The sequence below is a fragment of the Marmota marmota genome, unplaced genomic scaffold, assembly GCF_001458135.2.
Source record: "Marmota marmota marmota unplaced genomic scaffold, marMar, whole genome shotgun sequence".
In the NCBI taxonomy this organism is placed as follows: Eukaryota; Metazoa; Chordata; class Mammalia; order Rodentia; family Sciuridae; genus Marmota; species Marmota marmota.
In genome coordinates this window covers 273,174-288,149 of record NW_026000338.1, presented here as the reverse complement: position 1 = coordinate 288,149, position 14,976 = coordinate 273,174, and the positions used below count along the sequence as shown (strand labels likewise).

Genomic DNA, 14,976 nt, shown 5'->3' with positions numbered 1-14,976 from the left:
AGCTCAGTTCACATTGTTACATCTGAAAGAATTTTGTTGAAATATGATTTAAATACCTTGACATGCCAGGTGAGTTTTTTTCATTGTCTTTAAAGAATAGTGTAAAAGGCAGATTTATGATCTTTTTTTGGTGTGTGTGTGTGTGTGTGTGTGTGTGTGTGTGTGTGGTGCTGGGAATTGAACCCAGGGCCTTGTGCATGTAAGGCAATCACTCTATCAGCTGAGCTATATCCCCAGCCCCAGATTTATGATCTTAGCATGCAGAGGACTAGAATTCTATTTGTTCAGAATCACATTTATTGAGAATCATGCCCCATGTTTATAGCTATTCCTGAAAGTTCATAATATGAACACTCAGTCTTCATATGGGGAAGAAAAAAGAAAGAAGAAGAAGAAAAAAAAAGAAAAAAAGTGGAGTTTTGTCTTCCTTTTATATTCACTCCATAGTTTGTAATGCTGGAGTAATAAAAAATGAAATCTTGAGTTTAGTACTTATTTATCAGTTATGTCACTATTATATTCATGAAAGAAAAAATTTCTTACTAGTAACCAAAACATATATGTTGGTATCTAGGTAGGATATGTAACTTTAACATTGTTGTCTTATTTAAACGGGCTAAGCTTTGTTTCTTTTCTTTTGAACAGCTTTAAATCAATTAACCAAAATTTATACCTTTCTTCTAAAGGGCTACAATAGAAGTATCTCCCGAACAGAAACGATAATACGCTTTGCTTTCCAAGCCTCTATCACAGTTTTGTGTATTGCATGTCCCTGTTCACTGGGACTGGCCACTCCAACTGCTGTGATGGTGGGTACAGGAGTAGGTGCTCAAAATGGTATACTTATCAAAGGTGGAGAGCCATTGGAGATGGCTCATAAGGTAAGGCAGTTCCCAGAACTACAAATTGCCCCATCCAAACTTGAGAAGAGAGTCCTAAATTATTTCCACGTAGTTTATAAGCTGAGTTTTTTCTTGGACTGTTCTGATGATTGAGGTAGAAAAGTGTTTTGGTTCTGCTTCAGATTGGCTTTAGTTATCGAAGATCTCTAAAAATACTTCAGATTTATTTTCTTAAAGCAGACTGATGTGGGAAACCTGTATCCTTATACCAGCTCAGTCTAGACAAGTCTTTAGGGCAGGAAGATGGAATAAGTATTTACTTGGGAAAATTTGCCAAAGATTAGCAGGCTTCTAATGCATTTGTGTGTGACCCCCCTGTTTATGTTCTTCAGCATTAACTTGCATCTGCCTTTACAATGCACTTTCTTTGCCTTTGCTGCCACCAGCTGGCAGTTCTAAGCCATGACTTCAGAAATATAATTGTGTCCCTGATCTGTCTCATATTAGGATTTCATAATCTCAATTAAGGCTATTTGACTTCAATTAAAACCACATTTCATTCATTAATAAATAAATAAATAAATACACACATTTCTACTAATATGAGGATATAAAGTATATACAGATGCATGCAATAAATATAGAAGAAATCTGGAACTGTATCTAGCCAGTGAATACAGGCCATTTTCACAGAAATGTTTTTATTTTGGTATAATTCCAAATTTAAAGTTGCAGGACTAGGATAGAGAACCATACAACCTTTGCTGCAGGTGATGGGAACCTTTCTGAAGAACAAAGACACTCCTTTATGTAACCACAGTACAATTATCAAAATCAAGAAATTAATATTGATATAATACTATTATCTACACCCATGTTCCAGTTTCCTCAGTTGTCTCAATAATGCCCTTTATAGCTATATTTTTCTCTTGTCCAGAATCATGCTTTGTATTTAATATTCATTTCTCTTTAATCTTTGTTCCTTGAGCTATTGTTTTTCAAGGTTCTTATCTTGCGTTTACAGTGAGGTGCGTGTGTTCTGGAATTCCAGATTCTTCCCTTTTCCATTGTGGGCTGAGTTTCCCACTTTGGTTCCCTGAGCTTTCTCTTCTCAGCCCAAGTCTCAAATCAAGCCAAAGCAACACAGCTAGTCTTTACTGGCACTCATCGCAGCGTAATTACTTAACTATTTTCTTATAATCATCTGTATACTGCCCAGATTTCCCCAACGGATCTATAATTCATTAGTATTGAAAGCCTTTGTGTTTTCCCTGGAGGCGCCAGAGGCCTCTTAATTACCTATTAACAGTCAACCCTTAACAATTAGCTCTGATTGTTTAATCATGTATTCTCAGACATTTAGCAGTATTAAACAGTTTTTCCTTTTCTTTCCTTTTTGTTTTCCCAAAGACCATGAAGTCAAATTAAGTCAAAAGTAAGTCTATACAAAACAAAATAGTAATCTGTTTGTCAAAGTAAGTATTTTCTCATTTCTGGAAAGGTGATGTTAAGGATTATCAAGTCATAGATGCATTGTATTTTTAATTTTCTTACAGGTAAAGGTAGTGGTATTCGATAAGACTGGAACCATTACCCATGGAACCCCAGTAGTGAACCAAGTAAAGGTTCTAGTGGAAAGTAATAGGATATCACGTAATAAGATCCTAGCCATTGTGGGGACTGCTGAAAGTAACAGTGAACACCCTATAGGAGCAGCTATAACCAAATACTGCAAGCAGGTATGATTTTTTTCTCTTTTACAGTCACTCCTGCAGAAACTACACAAGCCAAATCTAGACTGGTGTTTGGCTATAGTTTAGCTATATAGTTGATAAGAGGCTAAAAGACTTGTATTTTTTTCATTTAACCATACATGTCTTATTTTCTTCACACAGTCACATATAAAGAAGAAAACAAAACTCAACTATAATCCTACCACATAGATAACCCCTGTTTACACTAAAAATTAAAGTAGAAGAAATATATATTTATGATAGGAAAATTCAAATAGTTCAGTGAATTACATAATAAAAAGCGAAAACCCCATTTCCTTCCCCCTTCCATAATTTTTCTCTCCAAAATTTAACAGCTGTTAATCTCCTCCAGTCGTTTTTAATGACAACTTTATTAAGAGATAAATCATATAGTATAAAATTCATCTTTTTAAAGTACATGGTTAATAATTTTGGGTTTATTTACAAAGGTGTGCACCTGTTAACCATTTTTTTTTAAAGAGATAGAGTCTCCCTGTGATTCCCAGACTGGTTCCTAATTCTTGGGCTCAAGTGCTCCTCCTGTCTGAGGCCCCTGAGTAGCTGAGTATATACATACAGACCATTGCATTGGGCTCATTAACCATTTTTAGTGCATAAACAAACCTATTTATATTTATCATTTTTCAAAACTTTACATACAAAGGCCATACAATGACCAGTCTTTGATACCTTGCTTTTTATTTGGTTACATGAATTTTCTGTATCATATTGTTTTTAATGACTATTCTGTTGTATGATTGATTTTTTTGGCTCTTGTAATGTACACTGTACATCTTCATGAGCTTTTGTAAGTCCATCTCTGTTAAATGCCTCTCAGTGCAATTGCTAGATCAAAGGATGCTTGCAATTAAATTTTGATGAATATTAGAAACACCTATATGATGAATATTACCAATGCCCATATAAGAGTTTCTACCAGATTATACCGGCACCCAAAGTTATGGCTGCTCATTTCCCTACATTCTTACCGATATTTTTGTTCCAATTTAACATGAAAAACATTTACTTGTTGATGCTTTGCTTTGCATTCTTTAATTATGAGTAAGGTTGAACATTTTTTGTGTTTATTGGCCATTTGAATTTGTTTTTCTCTAACCCGTCTGTATCTTTTGCCTGTTTCCCCATAGGTCTGTCTTTTTCTCATTGATTTGTATAAATTCTTTATTAATTATCTCTCATTCACTTTACACTTAAAATGTGACAATTTTATCACTGGTGTTGCCATTTCTTCATTTGTTCTTTCCTCTTACTAACTGGCTTCTTTACACTCAAATCAAACAACAGACAGGATGAAGATATAAAGAGCCAGGAAACAATGGTGGCCCCCAGAATTCTTTGGGCTTACTAAGGACACAGAATGAGATGATAGTGTACTCTGGTAATTAAAGGCCCTGTTCTTTATTACCCTTTGCCCTGCACTGAATAGAAAACCTGACTTGATTGCGAATTAAAAATTTAACTTGTGATTCTCTATTGGAAATGGCAGAGAATAGCAGGGCTTCCATATTTTCTACAAATTTGAGACAGTAAAATTAAAAAAAGGATTTTGAGACTCTCCTGTAACTTTGTATGTTATACTCAATGCTCTGTTTCTTTATTCTTATCAAAATCCACTATCAAGTAGGCAATGATACATGACAGTTTTATTCAAAATACTTAGAATTCACCAGGAGTATTCTTGGATCTTGCTAATGGATGACCTTGGATTATCATATCAACAGAGGAAATTCTTCTGTTTCTATTTGTTAGGAGCTGGATACTGAAACCTTGGGTACCTGCATAGATTTCCAGGTCGTACCAGGCTGTGGTATTAGCTGTAAAGTCACCAATATTGAAGGCTTGTTACATAAGAATAACTGGAAGTTAGAGGAAAATAACATTAAAAATGCATCCTTGGTTCAAATTGATGCAAGAAATGAACAGTCATCAACTTCGTCTTCCATGATTATTGATGCTCAGCTCTCAAGTAAGCTAATTTTTCTTCGTAGTATAAATAATGGTGCAGTTATGAACAAATGGCTAATTTTATAACCCTGAACTGTTATATAAGAAACAAAATTTGGCATCATGATTTCATTCTCTCTTTACTATGGGTCATATGATATCTTCACTCAGTTTACTTAAGAACACTTCCTAACTGTTTTCATTGACACCACTATAGGGTGGTCAGGTCTAGTTTTAGTTGCTCTTCTGTGATCCTTCTTTTATTTCTCACTATGACTATTCCCCACTGCAAATTATTGTATTTATCAAATAGAAAATTATGGTTCTCGGGCATGCATTCTTTCTATTTTTGCCCAAATTATTCCTTTTTCATAGGAAGAGATGTCCCTTGTCTTGCCTAGCAAATTCCTTCATCTTTGCTCTAGATTCTATGCTCTCTTAATTCCTTAGGGACTTACCTTTCTCTGTCATATTCCATTGCTTCTCCATTTTCCAACTCTTTTTCTGTAGTAGCTTCTTGTCTATAGGCTTCCATTACCACTCCAAAATCTGTATCTTTGAATATTCCTCCCATCAAAATCACTATATTCCCATCTAGACTCTTTCCTTTCCTTTGTATCTAAGCTTTGAGAATGAGTAGGCTCATTCATTGAATTCACTTATTCAATTCAGAATCATGCCTTAGTTCATTGTAATCTGGCTTCCATTCCATCCATACTACTGAAACTATATTTTCTAGGTCACTCAGAGCCCTCTTCAGTGGTCACTTTTCATCTTCATCCCATGTGACTTCACTAAGACATTTGATGATGTTTATTCCTCTCTAACACTCTTTCCTCCCTTTATTCCATGACCCTGCTTTCTCTAGATTCTCTCTCATATCCTTGGCTGTACCTTGTAATCCTCCTTTAATTCATCTTTTCTTCTGCTTTCAAATATTGAATATCCTCAGGAATGTATTTGTTTTTATTTTTTTCATTTTTAATACTTTCTCTGTACAGTCTCATTCGTGCCTATTATTTATTCCTCTACTTACAGGCCTTCACTACCACTGTAAAACCTGTATCTCTGGCCAAGGCCTATTTCCTGAGCTTCCCACTGATCTTTTTTCTGCCTCTAAAACATGATCTATCCACCTAAGTGTGCCATTACTTCTCCACCCATTTATTCCTGAGCGATTTTGCTAACATGCAGATATGATCATATCATTTTCTGTCCCATGACTCTTTTATAGTGGTTTATGACCTATTTTGTGAATCATGAATCTTTTGGAGGAATGTAATGAAAGCTATGGATCTATCCTTTACAATATGTTCGTTATAAGAGGTTCATGTGTATCCTTGAAGCCCATCCATAGATCTTGGTTAAGGATCCCAGATTTTGTGTGTGTGTGTGTGGTGCTGGGGATTGAACCCCCGGGCCTTGTACATGCAAGGCAAGCACTCCACTCTACCAACTGAGCTATATACCCAGCCCAGGATCCCAGATTCAATGGTTCTTTCTCTCCTTAGCTCAGAGTCTCTGGACTTTGTTCAAGATCTATTCCCTGTGCTATGTCTCCTGCCTCCCTATATCACTCATTTTGTCTTTTCCATTGTTCCACATGTACTCTATGTTCCATCCATACCTAACTACTTAGTTTCCTCCTTACAGTGTGTCATTTCATGATTATTAGATAATTTCACTTACTATTTCCTCTATGTAATATTCTTACACACAAATAGCATTTACCTGGTGAAATTACGATTACCTTTCAAGACCAAGCTCACTTCTTTCTTCACTGACTGACATATATTGACAGAGAGAATTGCTCTTCTTAAATAATAATTGTACTTAATCTCCATTTTTGCACTATATAGACTACACAATAATTATTTATACACCAGCCATCTATACTAGTCTGTGACTTTTTATTATTTGTCTGTGGACTTCTGAAATCAAGAACACGGATACATAGGAAACCATTCAACAGTTTTTGTTGAGCAGATTGTTCAAGGCACTAAAGAATCAGCAGAGAGGGCTGGGGGTGTAGCTCAGTGGTAGAACTTGTGCTTAATATGTGGAAGGCCCTGGGTTAAATTTTATTTCTAATTCAATCTATTTCTCTCTCTCTCTCTCTCTCTCTCTCTCTCTCTCTCTCTCTCTCTCTCACACACACACACACACACACACACGAGAACAGAAAATATAGTATGATGGAGATAGCGTGCCATGGAAGGAAATGAGCAGGGAAAAGGGTATGGAGAATGCTGGGATTAGTGGGTACCATTTTTTTTTTGTGGTGCTGGAGATTGAACCTAGGGCCTTGTGCATATGAGGCAAGCACTCTACCGAGTGAACTATATCCCCAGCCCATGGGTACCATTTTTATATAGGCTGATCAGGGTAGGCCTCACTGAGAAGATGGTGTTTGAGCAGATACCTGAAAGGGTTGAGGCATAAAGCTATATGAATATCCATGACATAAGCATTCAAGGGAGGAGGAATGGCAAGTATGAAAGCCTTAAGTCAGGAGTGTACTTGATTTGTTTGAGGAGTGGCAAGAACAGTATGGCAAGAGCAGAATAAATGAATTGGAAAGGGGTAGGAGACAAGATCAGAGAGGTAGTATGGGACTAGATCATGTAAGGACATTGAAAAGACTGTTTGGGGGCCTGGGGATATAGCTCAGTTGGTAGAGTGCTGGCCTCACATGCACAAGACCCTAGGTTCAATCTCCAGCACCACAAAAAATAAATAAAAATAAGGAGTTTGGTTTTTACTCTTAGGAAGCTATTTAAGGGTTTTGAGTAGAGGAAGAGACAGAATCTGACTTGATGTTTTCACATTGTCACTCTGGATGCTCTGGTAAAAATACACTATGGAGATAAGAGTTGGGGGCAAGGGCAGAAGCTGGAAAATGAGTTGCTGGGCTGTTACCATCATCTAGGTTCTGATTCTAAATGTGTCGTGAAGGAAGAATTGAAAGATTTTTTTCACAGGTTGCATATCTGGGGTAGGAGAGAAACCAGAGTCAAAATTTGTGTTGTGGTTTGTGGCCTAAGCAGTTGGAAGAATGGAGTTACCCTTTAAATAAGATGAGCAAGACCACAAGAGAGGTAGTATTGGAGAAATGATCAGAAGTTAGTTTTATACATGTATTTGAGTACCTATTAAATGTTCAAGTGGAGATGTCGTATAAATGAAAATTTCTGGCTACAGGAGTCAGAAATAGGCTGAGTCATACATATAAATTTAGGAGTCATTTGCTTATAGATCTGTGATGTCCAGTACAGTATCCACTAGTTATATGATACTATTTAAATTAAGATTTAATTTAAAATTTAGCTCTTCAATCTTAGTAGCCCCAATTCAGAGCTCAATAGTCAGATGTGTGTGTTAGTGGCTACTATATTAAACAGAGCAGATACACAACATTTCCATAATTATAGAAAGTTCTTTGGACAATGTTGATATGAGTAGTATTTAAAGACACGAAACTGGATAAGATCACAAAGGAGGTGCTAAAGTCTGAACCCCAATGCACAACAAATTAAGAGGTCAGGGAGATGAGGAGGGATTAGCCAAGACTGAAAAGTGCTGAACAAGGAGTTATTCCCAAGAATGTGGTGTTCTAGAAGCCAAGCAAATAAAGCATTTCCAAAAGGAGGGAGTAAACAACTGTGTTAAATGCTACTAATAGGACAAGTAGGATGATAGTTGAGAATTAACCAGTAGGTTTATTAGAGTAAAGGTCACTGGTGTAGGGTGTAAATGATTCATTGGAATAGGAGAGGCAAAAACTTTATTGGAGGGGCTGGGGGTGTCGCTTAGTGGTGGAGCACTTGCCTAGCCCATGTGAGGCACTGGGTTTAATCCTCAGCACTGCATAAAATAAAGGTATTGTGTCCATCTAGAACTAAAAAAAAATCTAAAAAACTTTATTGAAGTGGGTTCATGTAAGAATGGGAGATATGAATTGAAGACAGTCAATAAAGAACACTTGAGAAATTTTGCTGTGTACACAGGCAGAGAAATATGGTTGCTAAAGCAGTAGGTGATATTGAGAGGGGTTTTTAAAGTTAGGACAATGTGCAGCAGAGATAGAAAAGGAGAGGGGAGAATTGTTGGAGAGATGTTCTGAAATAAGCAAAAGAGGGGGATCTAATGCACAAATGGAGAGGTTGGTCTTAAAATTTGGAACAAAGTCAGTTTATAAGAATAGAAGGGATGGTAACTTATATGGACACAGGAGGTGCAGATCACTAGGCTAGATAATGAGAGCTTGTGGAAGTTGTCTTTTAATTGCTTCTATTTTCTTTCTGAAGTAGGAGCCAGAGTTTTCATCTAGTATGAGAATGGGGGAGGAGAAGCTGGAGATTGGAAAAGAGAGGATAAGGTGTAAAATAGTCACCTAGAAGAAATGGAAAATGAATGACCTAAGGAAATATAGATGAACTTCAAGACAGCACTAAGGGCTCACTTAAAGTTAGTGGTTACAAGTTTAAAATGAATCATTAACATGGTGGCATATTTATGTCCAACATTCAGCTACTGATGCACAATAAATATTTTGAACTTAATTGAATTGCTATGGAAGGTCAAACAGAAAGCTTCACCAAGAAAGTGACATTTGAATTGGCTCTTGAAGAATACAATGAAGTTTACTATTTGGAGCAGAGAGGTAAAAATATTCAGGTTAAGGTAGCAAAATATACAAAGGCCCAGAGACATGGAAGAGCAGAACATATTCCCAGAAAATTTGAAAATTGCTATTCCAGGTTGTATTCTACCAAAAATATGCTGTACTTACTACAAGATTAGACAGGAAGAACTGGCTTCATAGAGTTTCTATAAAGATTACATGAGCTCACCAAATGTTATTTCTGTACTTACTTTCAGATACTTTTAATACTCAGCAGTATAAAGTCCTCATTGGTAACCGGGAATGGATGATTAGAAATGGTCTCATCATTAATAATGATGTAGATGATTCCATGACTGAACATGAAAGAAAAGGTCGGACTGCTGTATTGGTGGCAGTTGACGGTAAGGTTTTCCATGAGTATGTTGTGATTCACTGTTGTAATCTCAGTTGTTTCATGTGTGTTTTGGGTATTTTGGGGTCTTTTTGTTTGTTTTTGTTACTGGTGATTCAACTCAGGGGTGCTTACTACTGAGCTACATCTGCAGCCCTCATTTTTATTTTGAGACCAGATCTTGATAAGTTGCTGAGAATCCTGCTAAATTGCTGAGGCTGGCCTCAGACTTGTGGTACTCCTGCCTCAGCATCCCAAGTCTCTGGGATTACAAGTGTGAGCCACCATACCCAGTGCTTTCTTGCGTATTTTTGAGAGACTTCTGAACTATGTGGGTTATTCACCAGCCCCCTGGATACAAAGTGAAAACATTAAATAACGTATGATTTTTACTGAGTAATTAAAATTTCCTGGGCTAGGGCCCAGTACTATAAAAAAGAAGGGAAAAACTCTTTAAAAATCCTCTTCATTTGTCTACTTTTATTATTTTATTTCTTAGCCTGTTTTAAATAAATAAAAGCCAATCATGGATTTGTTTAAAAAAACCCAAAATAGTTGGGGATGTAAGTCAGTGTAGGTAAAAAATATAGAACAGCCTCACTGTTGCTGAGGCTGGCTTTGAACTCATAATCATGACTCAGCCTCCTGAGCCACTGGGATTACAGGCATGCACCACAATGCCTGGCTTACTTTTGTCTTTTAAATAGAATAAAATAAGTATTTTGCAATAATTTTTTTACCTATGTTAAAATGCCAGTTTTAGCTCCATTCACACACCCCTTTTGCTCTAAAAAGAAAAAAAAAAGTATTAGTTGTCAGTTTCATTTGCTTTTAAATTAGCTAAGAAGTGTTTATAGCTATTGGCAAATAACTATTTAAGGAAAGGAAAAGATTATTTTAATATCCAGTAAGGTCTCTCTTTTTGTTTTCCTATTACTACCTTTGTTAGTTACCACTACTTTACTCTGTGAAGTTTTCATAACTAGATATGAAAGTTGATTATAGGGTTAGTGGTATAAAGTCTGTATGAGTTCAGAGATGTCTTGAGTTAAGTCAAGCCCTGAACAACTTTACAAAATTTATTTCTTTCTGAAATGTTACATTAAAATATTATTCTACTTTTCACCGTATTCCAAACTGTCTTCTGCTGCTTCTGTTATTAGATGAGCTGTGTGGCTTGATAGCCATTGCTGATACTGTGAAGCCTGAAGCAGAATTGGCTGTTCATATCCTGAAATCTATGGGCTTAGAAGTAGTTCTGATGACTGGAGACAACAGTAAAACAGCTAGATCTATTGCTTCTCAGGTAATTGGTTTATTTAGTTGTTGGGGTGTGGGCATGTAGTAACTTCTAATTATTCATATATATTTTATTTCCTGCATTCAGATACAAAAAATTCACATGACCTGTTATTTTCATTATCACCAAATAGATTTAGTTGGTTCCTTAAGGAAGGATTAGCATGCTATACTAGAAGGATTTTGAGCTTTGTGTGTTCCTAGTATAAGTAAAAGGGTATTTGCTTAGCTCATTGGATGCTTGAGTGACCCTATACACCAGTTTCTGTTGATGCTTCCTTTGAAATGTTGCTCGTATTCTTCATAGTGCTGTCAGCTTAAGCCAGGTTCTCATCATCTCTTGCCTGAAATATGGCAATAACACCAGACAGGTTCCTTTCTGTTCAGTCCCAAACACCACTAATGGAACCATTTCCTAATGCACCACTTTGACATACCACTTTTCTGCTGACCCCTGCATTTGCCTTACCTCCAACATTTTTCAATCTTTTCTACTTGGGAATGCCTTCTCTCCTTTTCTAATAAATAATACAAGGAATATATGAATACATTCTATATAAAATATAGAAGGATGTAAAGAGTTTGTCACCCTTTTCCCATTCTTTGAAATGTTGCTCGTATGTCTAGTTCTACCCCTTCCGCTTACAAATGCATATATATGTTCATATACAAATGTATAATTCTGGTATTTTGAACATCAAGTGGGATCATTTTATAAGGATTATTCACTAGTTTGTTTTTTTAATATAACTATTCCTTAGAACTTTGTTCATGTCTGAACATATAAAGTTATTTCATTCTTTCTGTATTGTTTCATGGAATTCCATGGTATGGATTTATCAAAATTTATTTAACCATTCCCCCAATGATGGACATTAAGGTGAATTTGAAAGGTTTTTTTTGGTTTTAAACAGGCATTAATAAACATCTTTGTATATGTACATGTCTGTCCAAAATACATCTAGATGTAGAATTGCTGTACCAAATGATGTGTACACTTAGATAAATGTTGCCAAATGCCCCCCCCCCCAAAAAAAAGACAGTGCCAGTTACACACTCAACAACAGTATATAAGAATGCTCACTTCCCATATTATCACTGGATATTATCAGTCATTTAAAATGTAGACATCTGGTGTGTAAAAAAAGAGGACTCATTATTACCCAGTTATTCTTCTGGTACTCAGTATTATTTCTTGAAATGAATTGAGTTTATTTTCCTCCTGTAGGTTGGCATTACTAAGGTGTTTGCTGAAGTTCTACCTTCCCACAAAGTTGCTAAAGTGAAGCAACTTCAAGAGGAGGGGAAACGTGTAGCAATGGTAGGAGATGGAATCAATGACTCCCCAGCTCTAGCAATGGCAAATGTTGGAATTGCCATTGGCACAGGCACAGATGTAGCCATTGAAGCAGCTGATGTGGTTTTGATAAGGGTAAGTCCAATGGCCTGACCTCTGAGGAACATGAAACTACCCTACATGGTCAGTGATAATGTCATAAAATATATTGAACACAGTATTTCTGCCTTAATTCCCATGTTCTTAGTTATTAAGACTATGAGTATTTGAGGTGGGAGTATGGGAAATCTTACCAATTACCTATTGACTTTCTCAATGCAGCAATGTGAGTGAGAATTCTAAGCTTCCAATGTGAAGAATAAGATTTAGGAATATATTTATAATACAGTTATCTTCAGTAAATATTTGTTGAGGTTATTTTAATTATATTTAATTCTTATACCAGCACACAACCCTAAAAGTGTTTTCAGAACCTGGGAAAATTTTCTGTAAAACATCTTCCAAGTCTGATTCAAGTTTTAGCAGTGTCTGAGATTTGTGGTTAATACACCTATTACTGTAAGGTATACATAGTCGTCAGTATACACAGTGTCAAATATAAAAGTTACTAGTAAAGTTAATCTCTCACTAACATCATAAATATTTCTGTTCTTAGAATGATCTTTTGGATGTAGTGGCAAGTATTGACTTATCAAGAAAGACAGTTAAGAGGATTCGGATAAATTTTGTCTTTGCTCTAATTTATAATCTGGTTGGAATTCCCATAGCTGCTGGTATGTGACTCTTAACTATTATTGCTTTTTACTAAAGTCATTAGAAACCTATTATATTGGATGATTTAGTATTATTAGTTTTTAGCTTAGTTTTTGTATATAACTTGCTGCCATAGTGAGAAGTAATGTTAAAGCCAATATTTTTTTTCATTTTTCAGTGGTGTTCTTTATAGTGTAAGAATGTATGAGCATTCTGACAGGTTTCTTTTCCCCTCAACTTTACATTCTGAAAATTGTCAAATCTGCATTAACATCAAAAAATGATACAATGAAAATCTGTGTACCTTTTACCTAAGCTTAAAAATTGATATTTTGCTGCATAGTGTCATCTCTTTTTTCCATATATCCACATACACAGTTATTTATTCATTCATTTATTTTTCTGCCAAAGAGAACAGATTTACTTTTTTTGTAAAGCTTTTAAAAATTTTTTTAGTTATACATGGACACAATATCGTTATTTTGTTTATTTATCTTTATGTGGTGCTAAGAATCGAACCCAGTGCCTCACATGTGTGAGGCAAGCACTCTGCCACTGAGCCACAACCCCAGCCCAAGAACAGATTTGCTTTTTATTTTTAACAGTGCTGGGAATTGAACTCCAGGGCCTCGAGTATGCTTAGTAGTGCTCTACTGCTGAGCTACACATCCTCAGCCCCTTTTGTTCTTTATTTTGAGACATGGTCTCACTAAATTGCTGAGGCTGGCCGTGAACTTGTGATCCTCTTTCCTCAGCCTACTAAGTAGCTGGGAATTATAGGTGTGTATCCCCATACCTGGCCACAAATATACTTTAATTTCATTACCCAAACATAGCCATTGTTTGCATTTTATATTTCCTTCCAGTCTTTTTTACTCTGTGTCAGTTTTGGTCTAGTAGTATAGTTGTGATTTGTAGCATACACAGAATTTTCAGTTCTTAATAATCTGTTATAGTCAATAGGTGTTATTTTAGGTTTAGAGACCAAATGAGATGGATTAAAGGTAAATGGCCAAGAAATAATAATTTAGGATCATTTAATAAGCATCTGAGAATCTCCTAAATTTAGAGGCCTGATAGGAGTTGGTAATGACAGGAGAAATAGCTATCCATTTCTACTTATTCTCTCTGGTTTTGAGAGACAAAGACATAAAATGACATGAAAACAATTACAAAGCTGTTTATCAACAAGGACATAACAAATGCTAAAGGGTCAAAGAGCAAAAGAACAATCTCAGCCCAGTAAGATTAATTCATGGAGTAAGTGATTTTTAAAAAAACTATACAAGTAATATATGATCACTGTAGAACCAGCAGAAAAATTCAGATAAGCACATAAAAATTTAAAGTATAGTAAGTCTATATTTATCTCCATTATATGAGCAAATATTAAAATGTCTGTCAAACCAAGTGTGGATGAGTTTATAGAACATGAACTCCCATACACTGTTGGAATTGTGAATTGGTCCAGCTCCTTTGGAGAACCAAGGAATATCCACCTAAAGCTAGATCATGTTATCATGACCCAGCAATTTTACCCCTAGGATGTACCATAGAGAAAGTCTCAAACATGGATACAAGGAGACATACAGGAATGTTCACAGCAATTTTAATGAAAAATTGGAAAACAAAGAAAAAAAAGAAAAATTGACAACGTAAATCCTTACCACAAAGAAGATAAAATGCTGAAGAAATATCAAAGAAATCATTTGTGTGTGTGTGTGTGTGTGTGAAAAACGCATTGATGGGGCTGGGGTTGTGGCTCAGTGGTAGAGCAATTGCCTAGCATGGGTGAGGCACCACATTAAACAAATAAATAAATAAACAAACAAATAAAATTGTATTGTGTCCATCTCAACTAAAAATAAATAAATAAATAAATAGATAAATAAATAAATAAAATGTTAAAAAAAAAAGCACATTGATGATCTGTTTACTACTGCCTACTGTAATCCAAACTCATTTTCTAGGGGTTTTTATGCCTGTTGGTTTGGTTTTGCAACCCTGGATGGGATCTGCAGCAATGGCTGCTTCATCTGTTTCTGTGG

The 14,976-nt window shown here is 35.8% G+C and overlaps 1 protein-coding gene across 1 annotated transcript in view; it reads left to right on the top strand.

The window, feature by feature from the left end:
- The window catches only part of Atp7a (ATPase copper transporting alpha), a 129,705-nt gene extending 116,749 nt beyond the window's left edge, over positions 1–12,956 (top strand). Inside the window, exons 16-22 of the mRNA XM_015505870.2 lie at positions 687–881; positions 2,399–2,581; positions 4,367–4,583; positions 9,443–9,589; positions 10,743–10,885; positions 12,107–12,310; positions 12,831–12,956. Of these exons, the coding sequence (XP_015361356.1) occupies positions 687–881; positions 2,399–2,581; positions 4,367–4,583; positions 9,443–9,589; positions 10,743–10,885; positions 12,107–12,310; positions 12,831–12,956 (1,215 nt within the window). The remainder of the gene's footprint in view (positions 1–686; positions 882–2,398; positions 2,582–4,366; positions 4,584–9,442; positions 9,590–10,742; positions 10,886–12,106; positions 12,311–12,830) is intronic.
- The last annotated feature ends 2,020 nt before the right edge of the window (positions 12,957–14,976 follow it).